The sequence below is a fragment of the Nesoenas mayeri genome (genome assembly GCF_963082525.1).
Source record: "Nesoenas mayeri genome assembly, chromosome: Z".
NCBI lineage: Eukaryota > Metazoa > Chordata > Aves > Columbiformes > Columbidae > Nesoenas > Nesoenas mayeri.
In genome coordinates this window covers 76,924,341-76,945,875 of record NC_137542.1, presented here as the reverse complement: position 1 = coordinate 76,945,875, position 21,535 = coordinate 76,924,341, and the positions used below count along the sequence as shown (strand labels likewise).

Genomic DNA, 21,535 nt, shown 5'->3' with positions numbered 1-21,535 from the left:
GAGGCTCCTGCACTTTCCCCAGATCACGATAAGGTGAAGCATAGTTCTGGGAACACACAAACCACAAATCTATTACTGCAGAGGAGCAAATATGAATATAGAGCTCGTTCCAGAGAAGAGACGAGCGATGTGAGACGGGATAACAGTATTCAAAGGATAAAAGGAACTGCAGAAGGAAGAAAATAATAAACTGCTCTCTGTGCATGCTGTAATCGAATCAAGAAACAATTGGCTTAAATTTCAGCAAGTTAGATACTGAAGAAAATGTTTCTAGCAGCTGAACTTGGGAAGACACTGAGTGGAGAGGTTGTGTAAGTGCTATCGGGGAAGATTTTAATGAGCGATGATGCTACATTCTGCCTTGGGATGAACAAGAGCTCTTGGAGCTGCTTTTTTTTTGAATATCCTTATCAGTAAAACAAAATAAATGAAAACGCAGTGAAATGACTGATACTCGAATAGCGAAAAGAAGGAGAAAACGGCTGGACTGACTTCTGGCGGCTCCAAAGGTCCTGTCCACGGAGAGGGTCGGGAACGGCACCGGCCGCAGGGTGAACTGGGGGTGCGGGTACCCGCAGGTCGGGGATGGCAGGATCCCGGGGTACTGGGCACTTTCCAGCGTTGGCACCGGAATGGCGCTGACCACAGCTACAAGGAAAGAGAGAGAAAGAGGTTAAGACTGGACAAATGCGAGCGCAGTCTGCGATGGATCTAAAATTAAATAGCTTTTCGTCTCTGGTCCAGCTATTTTATGGGGTGGTTGGGCCAGCAAAGCGGTAGCTAAATGTGTAGAGTTGACGTTGAGTTCTTGAGTTGGATTTAAGTGAAGCGCTTTGATTTGCAAACCAGGATCATGGTGTGATGACTTCAGGCTTTCCTGGGAGTTCTCTCCTTTCTTTTCAACCCAATCGTCAATTTGGAAACTCTCCTTCAAGTTTTGCTCAACAATTTTTGGCTCGTTGATGATAAGGGTTGGCTTATCTAGCGCCTTTCACACACGAATTCTAAACAGCGCTGTGAGATTTCAGATAGTAATTACAATTACTTGTAGCTCCTACTACAGCCCTTGTACAGAGTGGCAATTGGGCTACGTGCCCATGGCCGTGACGGTGCAAGGACCATTTATTTGGAGGTGAAAAAACCCTCATGACGAAATGTAACCCGGGGTGATTTGAGCTTCAGATTTGTCTGGGTTCAATGCATCTATTTCTACTACTCAGCCACCTCGTTTTGTCTGTATAAGACATTTCTATTGACAATATTTATAACATTGCTGCTCCAGTGAAAAATATCGCTCTTTATTGAATCCTATTAAGCAACAACTTCTTTTTCAAAGTCCATTCCTTCATTTCTTTTTAGGGTGTAGGCACCTTAAAATAACACGGGATTACTATTCATTGCAATATTCTATTGTCGAGAAACCGGAGAAAAGGCGACGTTAAACATTTTCAATAAATCTTTGCAATTTTGAGCAGATATGACAACAAATCTGTTCTGTCATAGCCTGTCAACAATTGAATTTACACTTAATATTGATAGACTAAGACACCGAAAAGAGAAATGCAAAGACTTTCTCAGTTAATTTTCTCCCTAAATACTCTGCTTTAAAACTGCTGTAGTTTTTGCGACCGCCCACATTTTAGCAGCGTTAGAGCCATCGAAGATATCACAAAAACCTTATCAAATTCATCAGGTTTATGCTTCTTCCGCCTCCATAGGCAAAGGCGCATTTTGGAGGGGATTTGTTCTCACAACCAGTAAATCCTGATTATGGAGACGAGCCTGAATTCTTCCAGATTTATTATTTAACAATTACCAGTATGTGTTTTTCACTTTGGAATGACGATGTTGCTTCTTCAATCTATTTAATCGCTCACTGCTGACTATTTATTTCAGTATTAGGTAAAAGGAGGTGAATTAATTAAAGCATCTAACCTGACTCAGCCTCAGTTCTGTTTTCTGGGGTAAGAAATATATTCAGCATAATTCACAAATAAGACTTTACTAAATCTGAGTTTAATTATTTCAAATAGTCGTAATACATTGTCGCTGTAGACGAGGTTTAGGCTGTTGAAAATATAAATAAAGAGACAAGAGGGCATCAATTGTCAAAATGGACTGACAAGACTAAATATGTTGAAGAGAATGTTTATCCATAAGCTGTAGAACAATGTTAACTTGGCTTTTAATGAACTGACACAAAGCAGCCGCGTGTGGGAATTGTGCTGTGAAGAAGATTCACCTCGACTATGAAATTTGCTCCGTGATAAACACTAAAATTGAGCATCCGTTAAAAGGATCTTTTCTCCTCATGTACTTGGCTTTCTATCTGCAAAATATTTCATCTGCTTCTTTGTCCTGCTTGGGTGGTTTGCAACAGATCCCACCGGGTTGTCCACCTTGTTGCCCTTCCCCTTGATTCTCTCCTATTGACGCTCAACCTGATCATCCCACCCGTCACGTTCCAGACAATCCTCCCCATGGCCCTTCCAATCTAATTTAAAGCCCTCTAGATAAGTCCTGCTAATTCCTGCCCCAGGATCATGTTCCCCTTTTCAAACAGGTGCATCCCATTTGTTGTTAGCAGATCAAGTGCCACGTAGCCGCCCCATGACCAAAATTCTGCCGGTGACACCAGCCCCACAGCCGGGTATTGATCTGTTGGGTCTTCCCTATCCTTCCTCTTCATACCCTGCAACTACAGGCATCGAATCATAGAATTATAGAATCATTTCGGTTGGAAGAGACGCTCAGGATCATTGAGTCCAACCACAACCCAACTCTGGCACTAACCCATGTCCCTAAGAGGAGAACATGGCTTGTGAAGCCCTCGCATCTTTTTGTATTTAGTTTTTAGATGAAGAACGCGTTGCTCACGCTATCTACGTTCTTGAGCCGTAACTAGATCCAATTGGAAAGATCATACGGGGCCGGCGGTGGCACTCACGGGGGTTGGTTGGTTGGGAATCCATGGGGATCATAAGCTTGGCGCGGGTGGCACGACGGGCGGCGAGCGAGCGCTCCAATGTGGACATGCTGCTGCCAACGTCCTCCGGCTCGGGACCTGGGCAAAAACAACGCAACAATTCGGTTATTTTAACCCATCATTAAATATCACCACCTGCAATGACTCCTTGGGCTGCCTTTGCTGAATAAAATGATCGTTTGCATTCTTCTCCAATGGAATTAAGATATCGCATCCCCTTTGTCTCTCAAATGATCTTGAAAACAAAGTCCCTTGTCCTGATTGTCAGGTGATTCAGGGTGGCTCTTCCATCTTGGTTTTCTATTAGAAATGATGGCAAATTAAAGATGCGTCTGGATCTTCTTGTATTTGGTCCTGGATCATAATCAGCCCATCTAGATGAGAACTGAGATACACTGCCTGATGTCCAAACCAATTCAAAAACGTCCTGGTGGCTACAAAAATTCTGTTTAGGTGTTGAAATATGGATGCTCTAATTTAGACACATAAGTACAGGATATCTAAAGTATTCAAATATTCTAAAGAATACGTATTAAATCAGAATATTCATCTCTGATGTGCCCAAGCAAACACATATATTTTAACATATAAAAGATTTGCATGGAAAGACCCAACCCACTGGATGACTCTAGATGATTTATCCAAGCCCCTCCCAACCCAACCCAACCCGACCCAACTCCCAAACCAACCCAATGGAGGATTCTAGATGATCTATCAAAGTCCCTCCCAACTCAACCCAACCCAATGGATGGTTCTATGGTTCTAATTTCCTCGAATCGCCCCGTAAAACCCACCGGTGGGTTGGGGGGTGCTCTTGCTCCCCAGTTGCGTTTCCGACTGGCTGTGGCTACTGGGGGTGATGTCCTGGCAACTCTGCATTGGGGAGTCCCTCCCCGCGGGCTCCGAGCCCGCTGGCTTCTCCATGTTCTTCATTTCCATCTCCTCATGGTGGATCCACAGGTCCGGGGGTCTCAGGTCCTTCTGGCTGCCCTTCCTTTTCCCGGCGCTGTGGGTCGCGCGTTTCCTGCAGTGAAAAAGAAGATTAAAACTCTCACATATCAATATTTTCCCCCTTCATAAGACCAAAAGGTTGATGTCTTCTTGTTGGTGTCCATCCAAGGAACCTCTGAGGTTGTGTCCTTCAAAGGACAGAAGTTATCAGTGTGGTCCTTTGGCTTCTGGAGTTTTTCCCGGTCATTTTTTGCACCAGTTGATGTAGAAATTGGGGGAAACCGCTCCCGCTGGAACAGAAGGGAGTTGCCCAGCTTAATCTGGGGAAAACGAGCACTTGCGGAATTCCTGCACCTAAAACCAACGACCAAAAAACGCTGAGCGACATCTGGGTTACGCGCATCTCCTACCTCCTTAACTGCGTGCAGCACGTGTTGTATTTCATTAAATATACACTAAGGTGGTATTTTAATTACGGAAAAGCTCGGAGTGGTGTTTTCCAGAGCAATATTAAGTCTTCTCTTCATGCAAACGTATTTCCAGGTGTCCATGGACACCATGGGAGACGCTGTTGTGCTCAGACCTTCACCTCCCCTCAACGACATGGGCTATTTATGACAAAATACGCATGTTTTTCTGCTTGAATGAAAACACATTCTCCTTAAATATGGAGCAAATAATTTACAGCTGGTGAGAAAGTTGTATCAGAAATCTGATCATTTAAATGCCAAAAGTTAATTATGTAAAATGACGGTATTTCAACAAGCAGGAATAAAGAACATGGAATAAAGGCAGTTCTTTAATACCTTCTTGCACAGACCCATGTGCCATCCTCATTAACAAGAATAATTACAAGCGCTTCCATTCCAACCCTAACTTATGACCTGCCTCAAGTTCCTTCTGTCCATAATTTTGCTTCTAAACAAAGAAATATTTTCTTCACTTGAGGATTTTCTATCATTTTCAATCGAAAATGATTCATTTCTCCAGGCTGGAACAAGGCGTGAGAAATTCAAGCCCCAAAGTAATTTTATACACAACTCAAATGATAATGAATGTGTCATTCCAGCTGTAACTACAAATCGCTACAGCAATGATAGGGTTGAAAAAAATATATGCCACGATCTAGCCTGGTTTGCCTCGTTTTTCTCACAAATTATTGATGTTCTCACAGCCCGTGAGCAGCAAATGGAATCAGAGCCAGGAGTGCATAGGAAAAAGTCATCAATAAATGAAAATCAAGCCTCCCGTGGAATGTTGTTGAGGTTCAGCTTCCGAAAACGCATCTACCCCCAAATTCGTGGGGTGGTGGGATCGTTTTGCACCACACAAGGAGTTTATACCTATAGAAACAGCCATGAAAGCAGCACCATTGGCTTCAAACCTCGGCAAGTGATGCCCTGGAAGTTCACGTTGAGATTGACAGCGGAATTCCCATTTAGTCCATTACCCATTTGCTAACTGGAGCAGGGACCGGGAAGACAAGGAGTTTGCAACTGAAAAATGAAGTTTCTCTTGTTCTTCAGTTATTTTACACCGCAAAACACACCCACTTTGCACCCCATGCTGATATCTATTCTTTTCCTAAGGACAGATGTAAAACCAGACCTCAGCTCTGCCCTTCTAATACATATCACGCTCATGCAATCTTGACTAATGACAGAACTAAGGCTGTACTTGCAGAATAAAGTCTCTAGAGAGCAAACTCTTTCTTATTATCTATTTGTGGAGTTTCCAGCACTTCAGCCATCACCCAGCACACCCACAAAGCTCCGACACCGCATCATTTTTCAATTACAAACCCAGATTACTCTTCATTTTCCCGTTGCGTTCCTCCAGAGAAAATAGTTCAGGTTCTACCAACTCAGCCTCATTTATTTTTCGAGCAACAACTGCAGACGTCTCTATCTGAAGAGCTCGGAAATCAACTGTTCTCCTGGGCAAAACAAGTTTTTGCTGTATTATTAAAAGCATTCAGTGCTGGATGGTTTTGCTCATGGACAATTTTGGGGGCAGGACACAGACGCAATGTCATAACCACCTCCTGCATGAACCACTTAGAAGATACTCAACGATAAATGCAAACATTAATTCACCTTAATTACCCTTCCAGTGTTAATATTTTCTATTTTTAGCTCTTTCAACCTGGTAAAAACGTGCACTTTGCCTTTTGCGTCGTACTAATGGAAATTCAACTAGTAGAGAGGCCCTGTACAAAACACAATAAAGGATTTAAACCAGCTTTAGCTTATTTTTTGTAGCCCCCACCCAACATACTAATTGGTCGAACACTTGTTCAAGAACATGCTTTATTTTTAATGGCTTAAATAAGCACTAATTAATTACCTAAGAGGCTTGGACTAGATGTCCACCCTCACCTTTTCTCCTGGAGAAATCACAACCTCATGTTTCCAGTCCATACGCTGATTTTTCTGGCACGTCATGGATTTCTGTTATACCTTGAAGCCTTAAAAACCATTCCTGGAAGAAGTAGGTGTACAAAGTGGTATTTTCCCTTATTTTAGGATTGAACGAGGATTCACCTTCTCTAAGCTTAAGCTCTGAATGGACCTACCTGGCCCAGGAGCAACGACAACGTCATTAGTGTTGACAACGAGCTCCTCACGCTTGGAAGATGTAATTACAGTGAGTGGATTAATCTCAATTATTGCAGGATTCAGAAACAGGGCAGAAACAAAGTCATTCCTACCAGCACCCCCTGTTTTGAGGAAATTCAATATTTCATCCCGTCGTGTGAAATTTAAGGTCTATCGTTTAATTTATATCTCCCTTTTTATTCCCCGCTTTGATTGCAGAAACGGTTCGTTTGGGGCAACTTGGGCGAAATGGGGCAAATGGTTCATTTGGGGCAACCCCCTGTATAGACATTAAGAACTTAAACAGCAAATCCAAACCCAGCAGCATCTCCAAATGGCAAGTTCTCCCATGTCTTGGAGACCAACGATTCTTTGAACGCTCCTGTTCTTCCCAGGGGCTACAGGGGAACTCGAGGCTGATTAAGTCAAGCTCGGATATCTCATTTGTGCCATCTAATTCTGGATAGACGAACCTTTCTGCTTCTTTGTCTCCTAATTCCATTTGCATTGTCAGAAACTCCAGAGAACTTCAGCTTTGATTCACCCAACTCTACTCAACAGAGGAATTGCCATTGTGTTCACCCCACGAACTGATTTTTGGTGGCTCAGACTCACAAAGGAAGCAGATTTTCCAATCAGTTCATCATTCAACTCCCCCAGCGCTCCTGAAAGGCCAGGCCCTTGCTTTTCTGATTTCAACCCCTAATCTCAAATATCAATTTATAGAGAAAGCGCTTGCCCCGTTGACTGGAAAGCCCAACAAGCTGCCCATGCCCGACCATCCCGAAGGTGATTTCGGCAAACGCGGAACTCTTGGGTTCCCCCATCATCCCTTTTTTATCATTACCCCCTTTTTTAATCATCAGTGCCAATCAATGTAATAATGTCTGGCCCACGTGAACATTTATGATTCTTGTGTGCAAACTATGATTAAACTTTACTTCCTCATGCCCAGTCTTTCGTAATAGTATATATACACTAATTAATAGTATATGGACTATTATTTTACTATTAATTGTATTATTATACTATTATTTTACTATTCATTGTATTATTGTACAATGACTTAATAGTAAAATAATAGTAGAACTCTCAATGCATTACAAACATCAAACCCAGCTGTTTCAAATCCATTGGCTCCACTTCTAGTTTCACATAAAACCTGAAAATAACAGTATAGTATACCATTATATATTATATACATATATAATATATATAGTATACTATTAAATAGTATATATTATATAATAGTATATAGAATAGAGTAGAATAGAATAGAATAGAATAGAATGATATTATTATACACTAATTAATAGTAGATATACTATTCTTTTACTATTCATTGTATATGAATAGTACATATATATGTTTACTATTCATTGTATAATACAATGAATAGTAAAAGAATAGTATATCTACTATTAATTGAAAAGTCCACTATTATTTTACTATTCATTGCATTATTATACAATGAGTTAATAGTAAAATAATAGTAGAACTTTCAATGCATTAAACACATCAAACCCAGCTCTGTTTCAATCCCATTGGCTCCACTTCTAATTTCACATAAAAACGGAAAAGAACTTTATGCCTAATTTTCCCCAGGTATTTAAGAACCATTTGGAGAACCAGTTGTGGCTGTTTTTTACCGGCGGACTTTAGGAGACAGAGTGTGTGGAGAAGACAACATCCTCCTAAAGGTGAGCGAGCGAGGACCGTCTGTGTTTCTCAGAGCCGGAAAGTCTGGCAGCATCGCCAGACACAGACAAATCCTTTCCTTTTTGCCTCTAAATCAATGCAATCGATCCTTTCCTCTGTTTGAATTACATATAAACAGCAGCGAGCTGTGCAGGGCAGACTTATTTTTCAAGGCTCGCCATGTCGGGGTTATTTATTCTCCATGGTTTACCGCGCAGCCTGGAGATATTCTCCACTCACTGGCAACGAGTGACGCCTCTAAAATGAAAAGATCGAGCCCCAAAATGCAGCTCAGCCCCCAAACCTGAGTCTCCATGCTTTGTTATTGCCTGTATTTGGATTTATCAGTGAACGTACTTCCTCTGCTGCGCCGAGGAGCGCCGGGTGCAGATGATGGCCACGGCCACCACGGCCACCACCGTGATGACGCCCACGGTGACCACGATGATGACGAGGAGGTTGCTGTTCTTCTGGGGGGTGACGCTGCCGTGGGGCGGGTGCATCTGCCCAATGGGGGGCTCTGAAAGGGAAACAGAGGATGGTTGGCTTGGATTGGGTTCCCTCCACCTTTAGGAGTCATAAGATACAACACACAGCGCCCGTCGGGTGGCACGAACTCCTCCGAAAAAGCAGACGGAGGGTGCCCTAAAGTGCTGAAATTCAAGTCTTAAGAAATAACTGTTTCCAATTTTCTGGGTGTTAATAACCCGATGTTGCAAGTCAATAACTCCGGACTCATTTTCGCTATTATCAGCTGCAAATGGAAACGCGGGGACTATGGATTTCTTTCTTTACGACCCGATATTTACAAGCACATACATATCTCACGCGTGAACGCCTGGTTCATTTGTCAGTGCTGCGTTCGCCCCGCAGCTGGGCTCACGTCGCATTAGATTTCATTTATTGCTACGCTCCCCACGCCACACTCGAGCAGGTTCGGGGCTCAATCTTCCAAAGCGATGAGCTGCTGTCGTTTTAACACGGCAGCAAAATGGGGACCAAAAAGAGCATCATTTCTGGTGTCGAGTCCCAAACCGACTTCAACTGCTGGTCCCTCGCTTTTCACTTCATTTTTCCCCATTGCACATCTTATATTTCTATTATCTTGCAGGATAATGCCCCACGCAGCGTTGGGTCATACGTTACATACACAAAACACCGAGCAATCATTTTTTGCATCCTATAAGGTTACAAACTCACAAATCCCAAAATATCTTTCTACTTAAACATGGAGAAAAATTGAATATTGGTGGAATGGGATGTAAAGGGAAGAGCTGAGCTACATATGGCCAAGATTTCATAAGTAACTCGAGTCCTCACTCTTCGACAAGTTGAGTTCAACTCGAGTTCTTGAGTACGACTGAAGGCAAAAAGGATGAATCTTTCAAAATAAGAGCTTTAGTTAGCGATAGATATAATTTAATTGTAATATTCTGCCTTGATTTTCCAACCTAACAGCCTTTCTTTACTTAAATAATTATTGTATTTCAATAATTCGCCCTTTTCTTGTCATTTTTGCGGGCGTCTGAATAGGACGAGCAGCGGCGAGTGCCGTCCTTTTGTCATTGCAATCGAGTACACAAATCCTAAAGATCTGGGGGTTTGATTTCTTTTTCATTTCCAAGCTGAGTAAAAGACATTGTAAAAAAATAAACCATCTAAAATACAGTGCGCATCAAGAACAAGTTTTTCTCCCTACCCTTTATTGCAGGTCTTTTTACCTCTCAAAAGTAATTTCTCCTATATTTATGATGAGCTCCTATAAAGAGCAAGTTTAAAGCACACAAAAGTGTGTGTTGGCTGCAGAAAGCAGAACAGAAAAAGGCAACAGAAACTCTGCATTCCCTCCTCGTCTTGGCTGAGGAAAATAATCAACGTGAGTTAATCAGCTATGCGCCTCCTAATTATTTGCTGCTTTCAAACCTCACTTGATAACCACATTTGAGGGAATCTTGTCTGTTTTTATTCAATAACGTGAGATGACGACGCTCCATTAGGTACCGGAGATGGGGTCAGGAATATTAAATTATTGATAGAGTATCTACACCCCGGCTGATTAGGTCCAGTTAATGTTTGTTAATCCATAGGGTTTCCTCTCATTTCTCCCTATTTTAGGGCAGGATTAATTAACTAAAAAAAAGACTAAATTCTGCATAAAGCTTAAATTGAAATATAATAATGAAAAATGCATTTTACAGTTCTTAAGCGGTTATATTTTAGAGGCATTGCCATGGCCGCAGATACATCTCCATCACCTCTTGCGATGGGATGATCACACCCAGCGATGCAGTTTTGGCATCAGCTGGAAATTCCTGAAGCCAGAACAGAATATATCGTGTCCTGACCCAGTTTTTTGTTAACATTTCTGGTTCAAACTACCATCAGCAGGTATTCTGCACCCAGGATGGGATTCTCAACAGCTGAGATAACTCATCCCTCAACAAGGCCAAGTGGCGGGTCCTGCCCTTTGGCCACAACAACCCCCTGCAGCTCCAGGCTGGGCACAGAGTGGCTGGAGAGCAGCCAGGCAGAAAGGGACCTGGGGGACTAATGGCCAGGAAGCTCAACAGGAGCCACCAGTGTGCCCAGGTGGCCAAGAAGGCCAATGGGATCCTGGCCTGGATCCAAACCAGATTTAGCGCCATGATCTAGTCAATGGACTGGAGTTGGACCAAGGGTTGGACTCGATGATCTCTGAGGTCTTTTCCAACCCAGTCCATTCTGTGATTTTTATTTACCGTTCAGGCTGCTCCTGTCGATCAGGTTGGTGTCCACGGGCCAGTAAGACCCGTCCCCATGACGACCTGTTGGCCAAAAAAAATAGCGTCAGATACTGTTTGACAGGTAAACCAGCAAAGTCAAGTTTATTGCTTGAGACGGCGCCTGCCTGACAAGGTTTAAACCTTTCAACAGCGGGAGAAATTCATCCCATATGTTCTGGGGAACACCTGTCACCAAAGGAGGCTTTGGAAAGCAAACTGCATCCCAGCCCTTTGCATAGCTTGCCTGCTTCTGGTGATGCTTTTTATTTTACCTCCTCCAAATGTGCTCGTTAGAGTGACAAACGAAGGTGCCACGGCAGCATCCGGCTGTGTCGGCAATGGTTCCGACAGCTGCTTTTGCTCACAAGCGGCGGGACGGGGATGGACAGAAAATCCCGGGCACGTTGTCCGCCCGCCAGGTGCTTTCCATTGCAATTAAGCAAAGATATCTTGAATTTATTTTCCTGCTTGTGGAAGCACAACTGCTTGGTTTTTAGAAAAATGCCACCTCTTTTCTAACCCTGATATTAAACAAAGGAAAAAAAGAAGGGATATAATTCTTATAACAAAAATGTTTTGGCTGTTGGCGCTGCAAATATAGGAAAAATTGAGGAGCTCGTCTTCTCCTCTGCTTTATTTTCTCCCGTTTATCGGCTTTGGGCTAAATAGTCATGATGGTACGTCCATGTTTTTGCCAAGACGAGCATCTCGGCTTCCTCACGTCCCACAGAAAGGTTGGTAGAGTCCTACCAAGCTCCTCTTCGCCTCTACTGAAATGGGAGAAGCCAAAGTCAACGGTAGAACCGGCTCTTCTGGCAAAGACCAAACTTGTGCCACCGGCCTGCTCTTGGTATGGACACACTGCACTATCGCCAAGACACAAATGTGGCTAAACGTTCCTATAAAGCTCATTATTTTTTAAGTCAAATGAAGCTTCCCAGGTGCCACAGTCTCAGGTGATGCTCTACTGGGAAGTTGGATCATGGACATGTCTACCCCTAAGATGAGCGGCAAATCTACATCAACTCCATAAGACCCCCGGATGCTTGAGTTCTTGGCTCTGCCATCCCTTAGGTCAGATAAATATGAATAATATGAATAATATTAATAAATATTAACTGAGGGTGAGTTTTGATACGTGAAGGGCTATTGTAAAAATCTCGACAACTTAGGGCAGGGGATTACCAGGGATTATTCCAGATAATTTCTACATCCACCAAGTACCGTTTGTTGGTGCTGTGCGCCGTTAAACAACTTATACTGCTTGTATTTCCGTGCATTGCAACAAAATTCGCCCGAATCGCTTTATCTACCAATTTGAGAAGTGTTTTGTGATGAATGGCCCTAAATAAATAGGAGATGATTATCATCAGAAGAGACTTCAACGTAATCATCTTTTCAATCAGCGTAATTGCGCAGTTACAACAACTTGAAGGCCAGGAAGCAAGGTTGCGAAATGTTGCGCTGCGAAAGCAGGCAAAATAAGGATAAATGGAAGGGATACAGTAATTCTGTTTAGCGAGATGACACTAAAGCCGTTTATTCACGCTGCGGCGTGTGAATATGTTGCGACCGTGGGTTATATTGTGTTTGGGAAGCCGGGTATCTCCACAGGAGAGTGCTAAATGTTTTCTGCTTTGTTATGTTTAGCCTACACTGAAGCATTTTAGGGGCAGCGTAACACATTGGAAAATTTAGTCAGGATATTGGAGACTTAGAAAAAACCAAGTCCCAACTTTAGTGCTTTTTGCATTAAGGGAATAGCACTTTTCAAGGCATTATACACGACATTTCTGTTGTAAAATATTTGTGTTGGCAGCTACCCATTTAATTTCTGTCTCTAATACGGCGACGGGCACTTTTGCAAGAGCATCCAGAGGGAGTTGTCTCAGCCACGGCTCAGGAAACCAACTCGATACACAGGATTAACCCTTCTGAAAATGTCATTTGTGCTTCCTGTGGTCCCTCCTTAGGATGCTTTCCATTTTTTGGAGAAGAAAGAGGCAAACTCGATGCTTTCCACGGTCACGGTAGGAGACGCTGTGGTTATTTTGCGGTTGATATTGAGCTGTAGATGTATTTTCATGCAGAAAAGCGAGCACAGGAAGGTTCCAACCGGGCCAAGAGCAACATGCCGGCAACGTGGCAAAGGTTGAACTGCAGACAACCAACTAAACTGAGTTTTGAACCCTCTCGCTCTGTAAACCAAAGCAAGTGATGCTCTGTGAACTCGGAATATGCGGAGCGCTCAGAAAACAACTGAGCAAATCAAATGTATTGAAGTTTCCTAAGATAAGGAGAAACACTCGTTCAAAATTGCTGGTGTTCCCTTTTATCAAAATCTACAGGGGATGTTATGAAGTATTTATAGTCTAAAGGCAGAAATTGACTTTTTTTTGGCTCTAATTCCAAACTGTTGACAAGTCCTATATTGCCAAAATACAGACGAATATAATACTGTGTTATCGAATGAAAACTGGGGGGAGATAAACCACATTTCGTTCATCTCTTCTTTGCCCAGTTCGTCTCTCCAATGATGCTTTGCTGCCAGGTAAGTGGATTTTGCTTTGTGAACTGGGGAACCAAGAGCCATCATTAAAGACAAATGACCCGCCGGAGTTAATTGATGCCACTCAATAAGAATTGCGTTGGTGGCAGAGATGGCCCGAAGGGCCCGGTCCAAAGCACCGGGTAGTTTTAAGTCTCCCGTTGACTTCGGTTGGTTCAGGGTGATTAAAGAATTCGCTGTGATGATTTCTAAGGTAAACGAGCTTTTAGATGGTTTGATTTTGTTCATCTTAATGTTGGTGCTTGGAGTAGCCACAGTGAGGCCTGGTCCTGTTGACTTGGCTTTGCCAGAGTTGCCTGATGATCAAGATCTTAATAGAATGAATCCTTGAGGTCACGTAAAGATGAAACAGCATTCAGGTATCAACAAGCCTATGGAAGATAAAACTAAAGGCGGAGAATTTCTTATTCACTACAATCCTAAAGCACAAAAATACAAAGAATACAATGCGCACAAGTAAAATGACCCGGTGATGAAATATGCTCTGGATTATGTCCAGAGATGCTCCAGCTCAAAGTAAAACCCAAGAAAGGGTCTAGAGTTGACCTGGATCTTCTAAATAGCGCTTTCTTGCCTTCTCTAAGAATAATTTCTTGCAAGTTAACTCATTAAGACAGTAGCTGTTAAGTGAAGCTGGGGATTTGCAGTTAGACCTCGCTTTGCCTTTTAAACTGGTGTGAAGTCAGAGTTCAAGTCCAACTAAACCTCCCAGGACCAAGCCTGAGCTTTACAAACGTCCCCGTGATTGTTTCCTCCGGCAGATGTCACAAAAATGTACAATAATTAAAAGAAATACTTGGGAATAAATAGGTCTAAAGCAAAATATCCTAGCAACAGACTTCACAAGTATTCAAATGGAGATAGGAGCAGAGGAACCGAGACTAATCAGACATATATTCATATTTGGAAAACGTACATGCTAATGCCTTGAAAAGTTGACTAAACCTTGCTATTATGAAACAGGAGCTGCTGGTTTGAGAGAAAAGATGATTTATGATCTCTCACTTCTGAACTTTCATCTCTAACCCACCAAATGGTGCAAGAGAAACCTGGAAATTACGCCGAGCTTAATTATACTTAATGGGAATTATTCAGAAGTGCAGCGGAGAGACTCAAAATGTATTTCATACAAAGGAGCTTGACATTTTAATTGGCCCTTCAGAAAAGAGACAAAACAATTTCCTCTCCCGAAACATTTACATCTCTCCCCATCAAAGCAGCAGCCTCAGCCGAGCAGAACTTCATTAACAAGATTAATTAGCACGCCAGCGTCTGCCTCATCAGGTGTGCGGCCCAGGTGAAGAGCGCGTCCCCCACTCCCCGGTGTGTCCCCCAAAAGAAAAGTGACATATTGATGGCACCGTACCTTGGTCATTGGCCATTTTGTCGGGATGCTCGACTGCAAGAAAGAGAGAATGGCATTAGAAGATGGCGGCTCCTTGGAGGCAAACCCAGACATCCCATTGACGATAGGAGGAGCTTTATGCCCTTTCTCAGAGAGATCCTGAGAGGACACACACAGAATTATCCACTAGTTCAAGCTGGGTGGGACCCAGAAGGATTGTTGAGTTCAACTCCCTCATAGGACGACCTAAAATTTAACCACACGACTAAAAGCGTCGTCCTGAACTCTAAAACGTGCCTTATATCACATATTTTCACCAATGTGCAACCTTGACCGTGGTGGTTTTTTCATCCTCTTCTTCTTTTTCTATATGATCCGGGAAGTTTAATTAACCAACGAGGGAAAGCGAGAGAGAAGCTGCTTCTGTGAATAAATCAAACCACCTACAAGCTCAGCTTGACTTATAGTCTCATTGTTTCAGCTTCTTGCAAAGGGGTTTAAAACTATCGACATGGTTTTGGCGTAATAACCAGAAATGATCTGAAGCGCGCCAGACAAGACTTCCAAATTCAATATTACAGAAATTCAATATTACAGAAATTCAATATTACAGAAATTCAATACTACAAAAATTCAATACTACAAAAATTCAATATTAAAAAAAATTCAATATTAAAAAAATTTCAATATTAAAAGCTTTCCTGCCCAGCTACAGCTTCTGGTGGAGGGAATTAAACTTCATCAGTAGCTACTATGGGCGAGCATTACCCAACCCTCTGCTTTGTAAATGATGCAAGAAGCTTAATCACTGGAAATTGGGGGAAAAAGAAGTGATTTGGCACATGAATCTGGAAGTTAAATAGAAATGCCTAGAAGTCCAGGTGCTATACCTGGGTTACCACCTTTTCCTGGGGAGAAACGTCTTAATGACAAGCGGCTGAAGTTTGAACCGGGACGTGATGCTGAACCAGCCCGTGGAGCAGCATTAGAGGGCACTGCAGGGCTGGAAATGCTGCCCCAAAGCATCCCCGGTGCATCTTCCCTTCCCAACCCACCTCATCCAGCTCTTTATTGTGGCTACAGGTGCCTTAACAGGCAACTAGTTTAATTTTCTATGTATGTATGTATTAATTTTCTATGTATGAAGTGTTTGGTGGGATCCCGCTAGGCGGAGAACGGCTCTTTAATTTTCAGTGATTAAAGGCGCTCGAGGAAGGTCTGTATAAGTACAGCTGAGAAAACACACGTAGTAAGCGCGGTTCTGAGATTTACTTGTTTCTGTAATAAAGAATCACCGACAAGTTATTTAAAAGGCTGAGCAAATCCTCCTTGCTGTAGTCGTTTCATCCGTTTGTTCTTTGGTTGTCACGTTTCAAATGTATTCCCGACTATTGATCTCCTTCTGCAACTTCATCCGTTTTGGAATGTTTTATATGCCATGAAAATAATGTAGCGCTGCGAGCTGGAATTTAACTTTAGGGAAAAGCCGTGACTGCAAAAGGCTGCAAAATATACATGTTATTTGGGCACTTTGCTCCTCTTCTATATATATATATATATATATAAAATCTATGTATATATAATACTTAATGAAGTCATCGAGACTCAGTAAAGAATAAACTCCTAGTAATAACCTCAAATTTTGGCCTAAACTATAGAACAAAATCGTTGTCGTTCAATCCATTTTACCTTTCTATTCCAGGTCCCTAAGAACACGTGTATCAGATTCTTTATGCTTTAAGTGATAAATTCAACCAGCCGGAGCAGAAAAAGAGCGACCTATTGTAGATTGATTCAAGTTTGCAGCGTAACGACAGTCCCCATCAGCCAAAGATTCGCCCGTTTGCCTGGATATTATCATAAAGTTGGAAGAATCTAAACTCATTGCTCCACGGTGGCGTTATTTACTACTAAACACCCCTTTTGCTCCCAGATCGCTCCGTTTTCATTAGTAAAGTCGCTACAAATACTCGTGTCGCACTTACAACACGAGTAACGGAGTTTTATGTACATGGAACAAGATGGTGGGCGACTTGGTGGATCTTTGACGCTGTGTAGTTGCTCGTGATTTACGCCGCCTTCCGATGGCGACGTAGGTTTGCCGGCATGTCACCATATGGCACATCCACATCTGCTAATCATCATTAAGGGCAGGAAAGCGATGCTTTTGCATAATTCAAAATGCACTCAAGACTTCAGAAAGTCTTTTCACCTCGAGTGTAGGGATAGTTTTGTCAAAAAAATAGTCGAATGTTATTGAACATGACATATTTAGGGTGGATATCATCAAGTATTCATGGCAGGGTATTAGACATAGTCCTCGTAGGCTATTACAAGATGTAACAAATGCGTAGATTCATCTTTTTGGTATCTGTTGGCGCCGTCTGATCTCAGATTCATCTCCCAAATGAGCTTCATGGTGCGTTGTGTAAACATTACAAAGTAGCTGATACCGAGTGTATTAATCTTTTGGTTTAGTTTGATATCCGAGTCTATCTCTTCATATCTCATTAGTCTGCGGTTATTATATCTTGACGCCTCGGCTCATTTTAAACTCAGCCTAATAGGCGACTTGTGCTTGGCACAAATTGTTGAGCATGAAATTAAGTTGGCACCATCCCCCTGATGGAGACGAAGCGCCCGTAAAGTCTTATCTCCTCCCATTCCATGGCAGGGGAGGATGAATAATCAGGATCTTCCCAATAATTCATTCCAAGCAAAACACACCGTGGACAAGGAAAGTCCCGCAAACCTGGGCAGGGGGTGATAAGCTCAGAATAAATTGATATCATTTTTGTTTTCCTTTCTAATTCATGGAAACTGTTGCAGGAGGCTTTTCACTCCCGGTTTGAATGGTCAATGCCGTGTTTTAGCGCAGGAAAAAGGGCAATTTGGGCTCGTTTTGCTGGGATTTGCTGCAGCTCGGCTTAAATGAAGTCACTTTGAATTAATTAAGAGGCTTGGGTGTGAACACTAATTCCAAGGCTTTCAGGCCCAGGTTTGAGGCTGAATTACCCGAATTCCCCTCTATCCGTGACTTCTCAGGCCCAATCTGCGTCCAGTTCCAACCACCTTCCGCCAAGATGTTCATTTGATATCCAAATCGCTGGGTTTTCTGTATAGACACAGCAATAACCTGCTCTCTCCTTCCCTGGAATAGCTTTGCTGTTTATGCCATCTGAGCTTTTCATTAATTACACGTCTTTTGTGAAAGTCATTTCCTACCTTGGTGCCGATGAACGAGTGACAGCTAAACCCGAATATTAATCTCGCTTACATCTTCATAACTAATCATTTCGGGGTAGATCATGTCAAGGCTTCGCACAGACAAGCGGCGAGGAAGGGAGATGAGGAATTTTAATGTGCAATTTTCATTGGAAATGGACTCTTTGGCACATCGGTGCCGAAACACCAGCTGGAAACAAAGCGGGTGTCCCTGTTTTGGCTGCTAAGGGAGGAGGATCAGGTATTAATTAGTTTGTTGTTAATAACGAGGTGCTGAAAAATATCTTCCCCGCGCAAAGTCAAGTTGCATCTCAGTTTGCTGAGATTTTTCAGCATCATTTTGCACCTTTGTTGATAGGAGCGACTCATTACAGGTTCCACCGAGGATCCAAAACGCAAAGGAACCTCCCTGGAGAAATCCCGTCAGCTCCAATTACCTTTATTATTGACGCTAGAAAGCTAAGTGGTGTCAAAGTGCTTTCCCTCAACTGATTGAATTTAAAATATATAGTTCCTGCCTCATTATGTGCTTTACTTTTGCCAACTACCGCTTGCGACGTTTCGCTTTCATCTCCCAACAAGTTTGAAGCAGCGCGATCCCTTCTGGCTGACGCGGAATTAATCGCAAGCTCCCACCATAAGAAAATCCTATAGATTGTTAGTATCCAGATGATATAGATCCAAACCTTTCAGCGTGCGGAAGAAAACGGGCTCGGAAAGGGGCCCGACGCCCTTGGCGTTGCGCGCTTGGATCCGAAAGTAGTAGACGGTGTCCAAGTTGAGGTCCATGATCTGGTGGGTGAGCCGGTCGCCGCCGATGGATTCCATGATCCAGTCGTCAATCGGAGAGTTCTTGTCCAACGTATAGAAGAGGATGTAAGCTGGATAAACACAAGAATTCCATCAGAATTACAAAATGCAGCGAAAAATCAGATTTTCAACAGATCCGCGTTTGCTTTTGAAAGCAGGGACGGGCCTCCCGTCAAAACATCCTTGAGGAACGTCATGAAAATAAACATCTACTTGTAGGACAAAGCCACAATCACAGCATTCGCTGGCCAATAGGTTTGCCCAATAGAAAAAGAAGCAGATTTCCCTTTCTCTCCCCTCCCCTCCCCTTCCCTTTCCTTTCCTTTTCCTTTCTTTCCTTCCCCTTCCCTTTCCTTTCCTTTTCCTTTCTTTCCTTCCCCTTCCCTTTCCTTTCCCTTTCTTTCCCCTTCAGGCCCGTTCCCACTCACTTCACCGTATTATCCAGCCAAACGCCCATTTCTCCTCCCTAACGTCTTAATTTCAGCGTAACCAGAACCATTTCACCCAAACATCTTCCTCGTCAAGTGCTGCTGATATCGCCAAGTGAAATTACCCACATTGCCCCCAAAATCGGTATCGCCGGGCGACATCCACGTGGAAATATATCCTGATTTTATTGGGCATTTAAATGGGGACACCCCCCAACCCATTGGATGGCGGCGACCATCAACTACATGTTTTTGAAGCTGGACAATATTTCTCCTAATAATTATATCCCTCCAAGATGTCTATTAACAGCCTAAAATGATCATTTTGTCAGGCAACAGAAGGGTCTTTTTCCTGAGCGTTATTGCCTTAAATCGTTGTTGTAAAGTTAAATATCAACCAATAAATTCTCCCAACCTATCATTATGTGGCGCATTATCGCCAAACAAAGTGCTTATTATTAGTCATTTCTAATTATCCTTGAGCAGCACGGCCCATGAAACCTTCACTTAGGCTGCTGCACTTTTAACCTATATAGTGAAAATAAAAGATGTATGTCCCGCAAGTTCTAGATCTTGCTGTATTCATAATATTGCCTTGTATCCAAGTTGGCTGATAAAAGTGAGAGAAAATAAAATAGTGTGATGAACAGGACAATGAAATCAAAAGGAAAAGAGAGGATAATGTGGATTTTACCGGTAATTTTTCCATTGGCTTCCAGGGGCGGTTGCCAACTGACGATGACGGCACGGGGCTTCCCTTCCCGTGTGATCACCGTCAGGTCCTTGGGTGCCGACGTAGGGGCTGAAAACAGTAAAAAGAATTGAAAAGAGAAGTTATTCACCTTCTTTTGAATTCCTTACACACTGCAGACACCACAGAAAATCCTTCCATTTTCTATTTCCGCTGCGGTACAGACAGAAAGTTGGATTTCTGAGCCTGCAGAGTCCGCTTTACTACATCTTGCATGGTGTCTCGGATATTTCAAAGTGCATGGGGGATGAGAATGGAATAATGGGCAATTATAACAAAAATACTGAAGAGAGAGGAGTAATAAATCTGTGCTGAGCTCGTTGTTCATTTACTTGGTTTTGATAGAGGCCGCCGATGACTTGGGGCATATAAAGAGTATAACGGTGTCCGAGCATCTCGGCATCCGTGTCCTGCCCATGTGGCCAGCAAAAGGTATTATTGTCAGTGCTTATCATTATCTATTATTATTATTATTATTATTATTATTATTATTATTATTATTATTATTATTATTATTATTATTATTATTATTTTCTCAAGGGGGTTGTGTTGCATTTCAAAGCTACTCAGCTCGGGACACCAGCTCAGCAGTCGAAAACCAGTTTACCTTGGGCCGCGTTGCTGTTTCAGGAAACTGCAAAAGATAAAGGAATCACACTTGATTTTAAACATCATTTTCCCCTTCTCGTTCCTTTTGCTTAAGCCTATTCTGCACTATTCTCCAGCTTCACAACAACTGCATTTCTACCAAAGCGCATCCATCCGTCTGGATGCAAACAGCATCCTCATCTTCAATACTGGTCTCCATCTGTTGGTGTTGACCCTTTTGATGTGTTTTCCTGAACTAACCCTTTCGCTTCCTAGATCTTCTCTCTTTTATGAGGCTAAAATCATACATTTGTAAGTCTTTTTCCAGGTCCCTTCCAATCCCTGACATTCTGTGATTCTGTGATTCATTAACACCCCATGTAGCTTGAAGACACATATATGCGTTCTTTAATATCATGATGGGAAATCCAACACGTCGAATGGGTAGAGAGCAGGCAATAAAGATCAGCAGCGCAGGATGCCCTTAATTAACAGAGCCATTCCATTGAGCTAAGATAATTGCATTGCGATCGCAAGGGAAAATCTAAGGACGTGTCTATCCCTCCTTATTTTCCCTTTGTTAATTAACTGGCGCGTACTGGGGTTTTCATTAAAAACGAAAAAATAGAAAACAACCAACAAATCAATATCGCCCAGCAGACTTCATTTGGTACCTGGTGATTTGTACCGGCACTTAGAGGGTTTTCAGGGCCAGTTCACCCTCAGGAAAATAAATATAGCGTGTAGTACATTGGTACATGTTGCTGCCTACAAGAGATGATGAAGCAACATATTCGAAGCGAAAGCACAGACATTCTTATCTAT

At 42.6% G+C, this 21,535-nt stretch overlaps 1 protein-coding gene across 1 annotated transcript in view; it reads right to left on the bottom strand.

Annotated features, from left to right (window-relative positions):
• DCC (DCC netrin 1 receptor) overlaps positions 1-21,535 on the bottom strand; it is a gene marked incomplete at both ends in the record, with an annotated part of 255,054 nt that overhangs the window by 13,064 nt on the left and 220,455 nt on the right. Inside the window, 8 exons of the mRNA XM_080362678.1 lie at positions 493-648; positions 2,948-3,064; positions 3,781-4,010; positions 8,590-8,752; positions 10,971-11,036; positions 14,930-14,962; positions 18,820-19,014; positions 20,066-20,173. Coding sequence (XP_080218804.1) covers positions 493-648; positions 2,948-3,064; positions 3,781-4,010; positions 8,590-8,752; positions 10,971-11,036; positions 14,930-14,962; positions 18,820-19,014; positions 20,066-20,173 — 1,068 coding nt within the window. The remainder of the gene's footprint in view (positions 1-492; positions 649-2,947; positions 3,065-3,780; positions 4,011-8,589; positions 8,753-10,970; positions 11,037-14,929; positions 14,963-18,819; positions 19,015-20,065; positions 20,174-21,535) is intronic.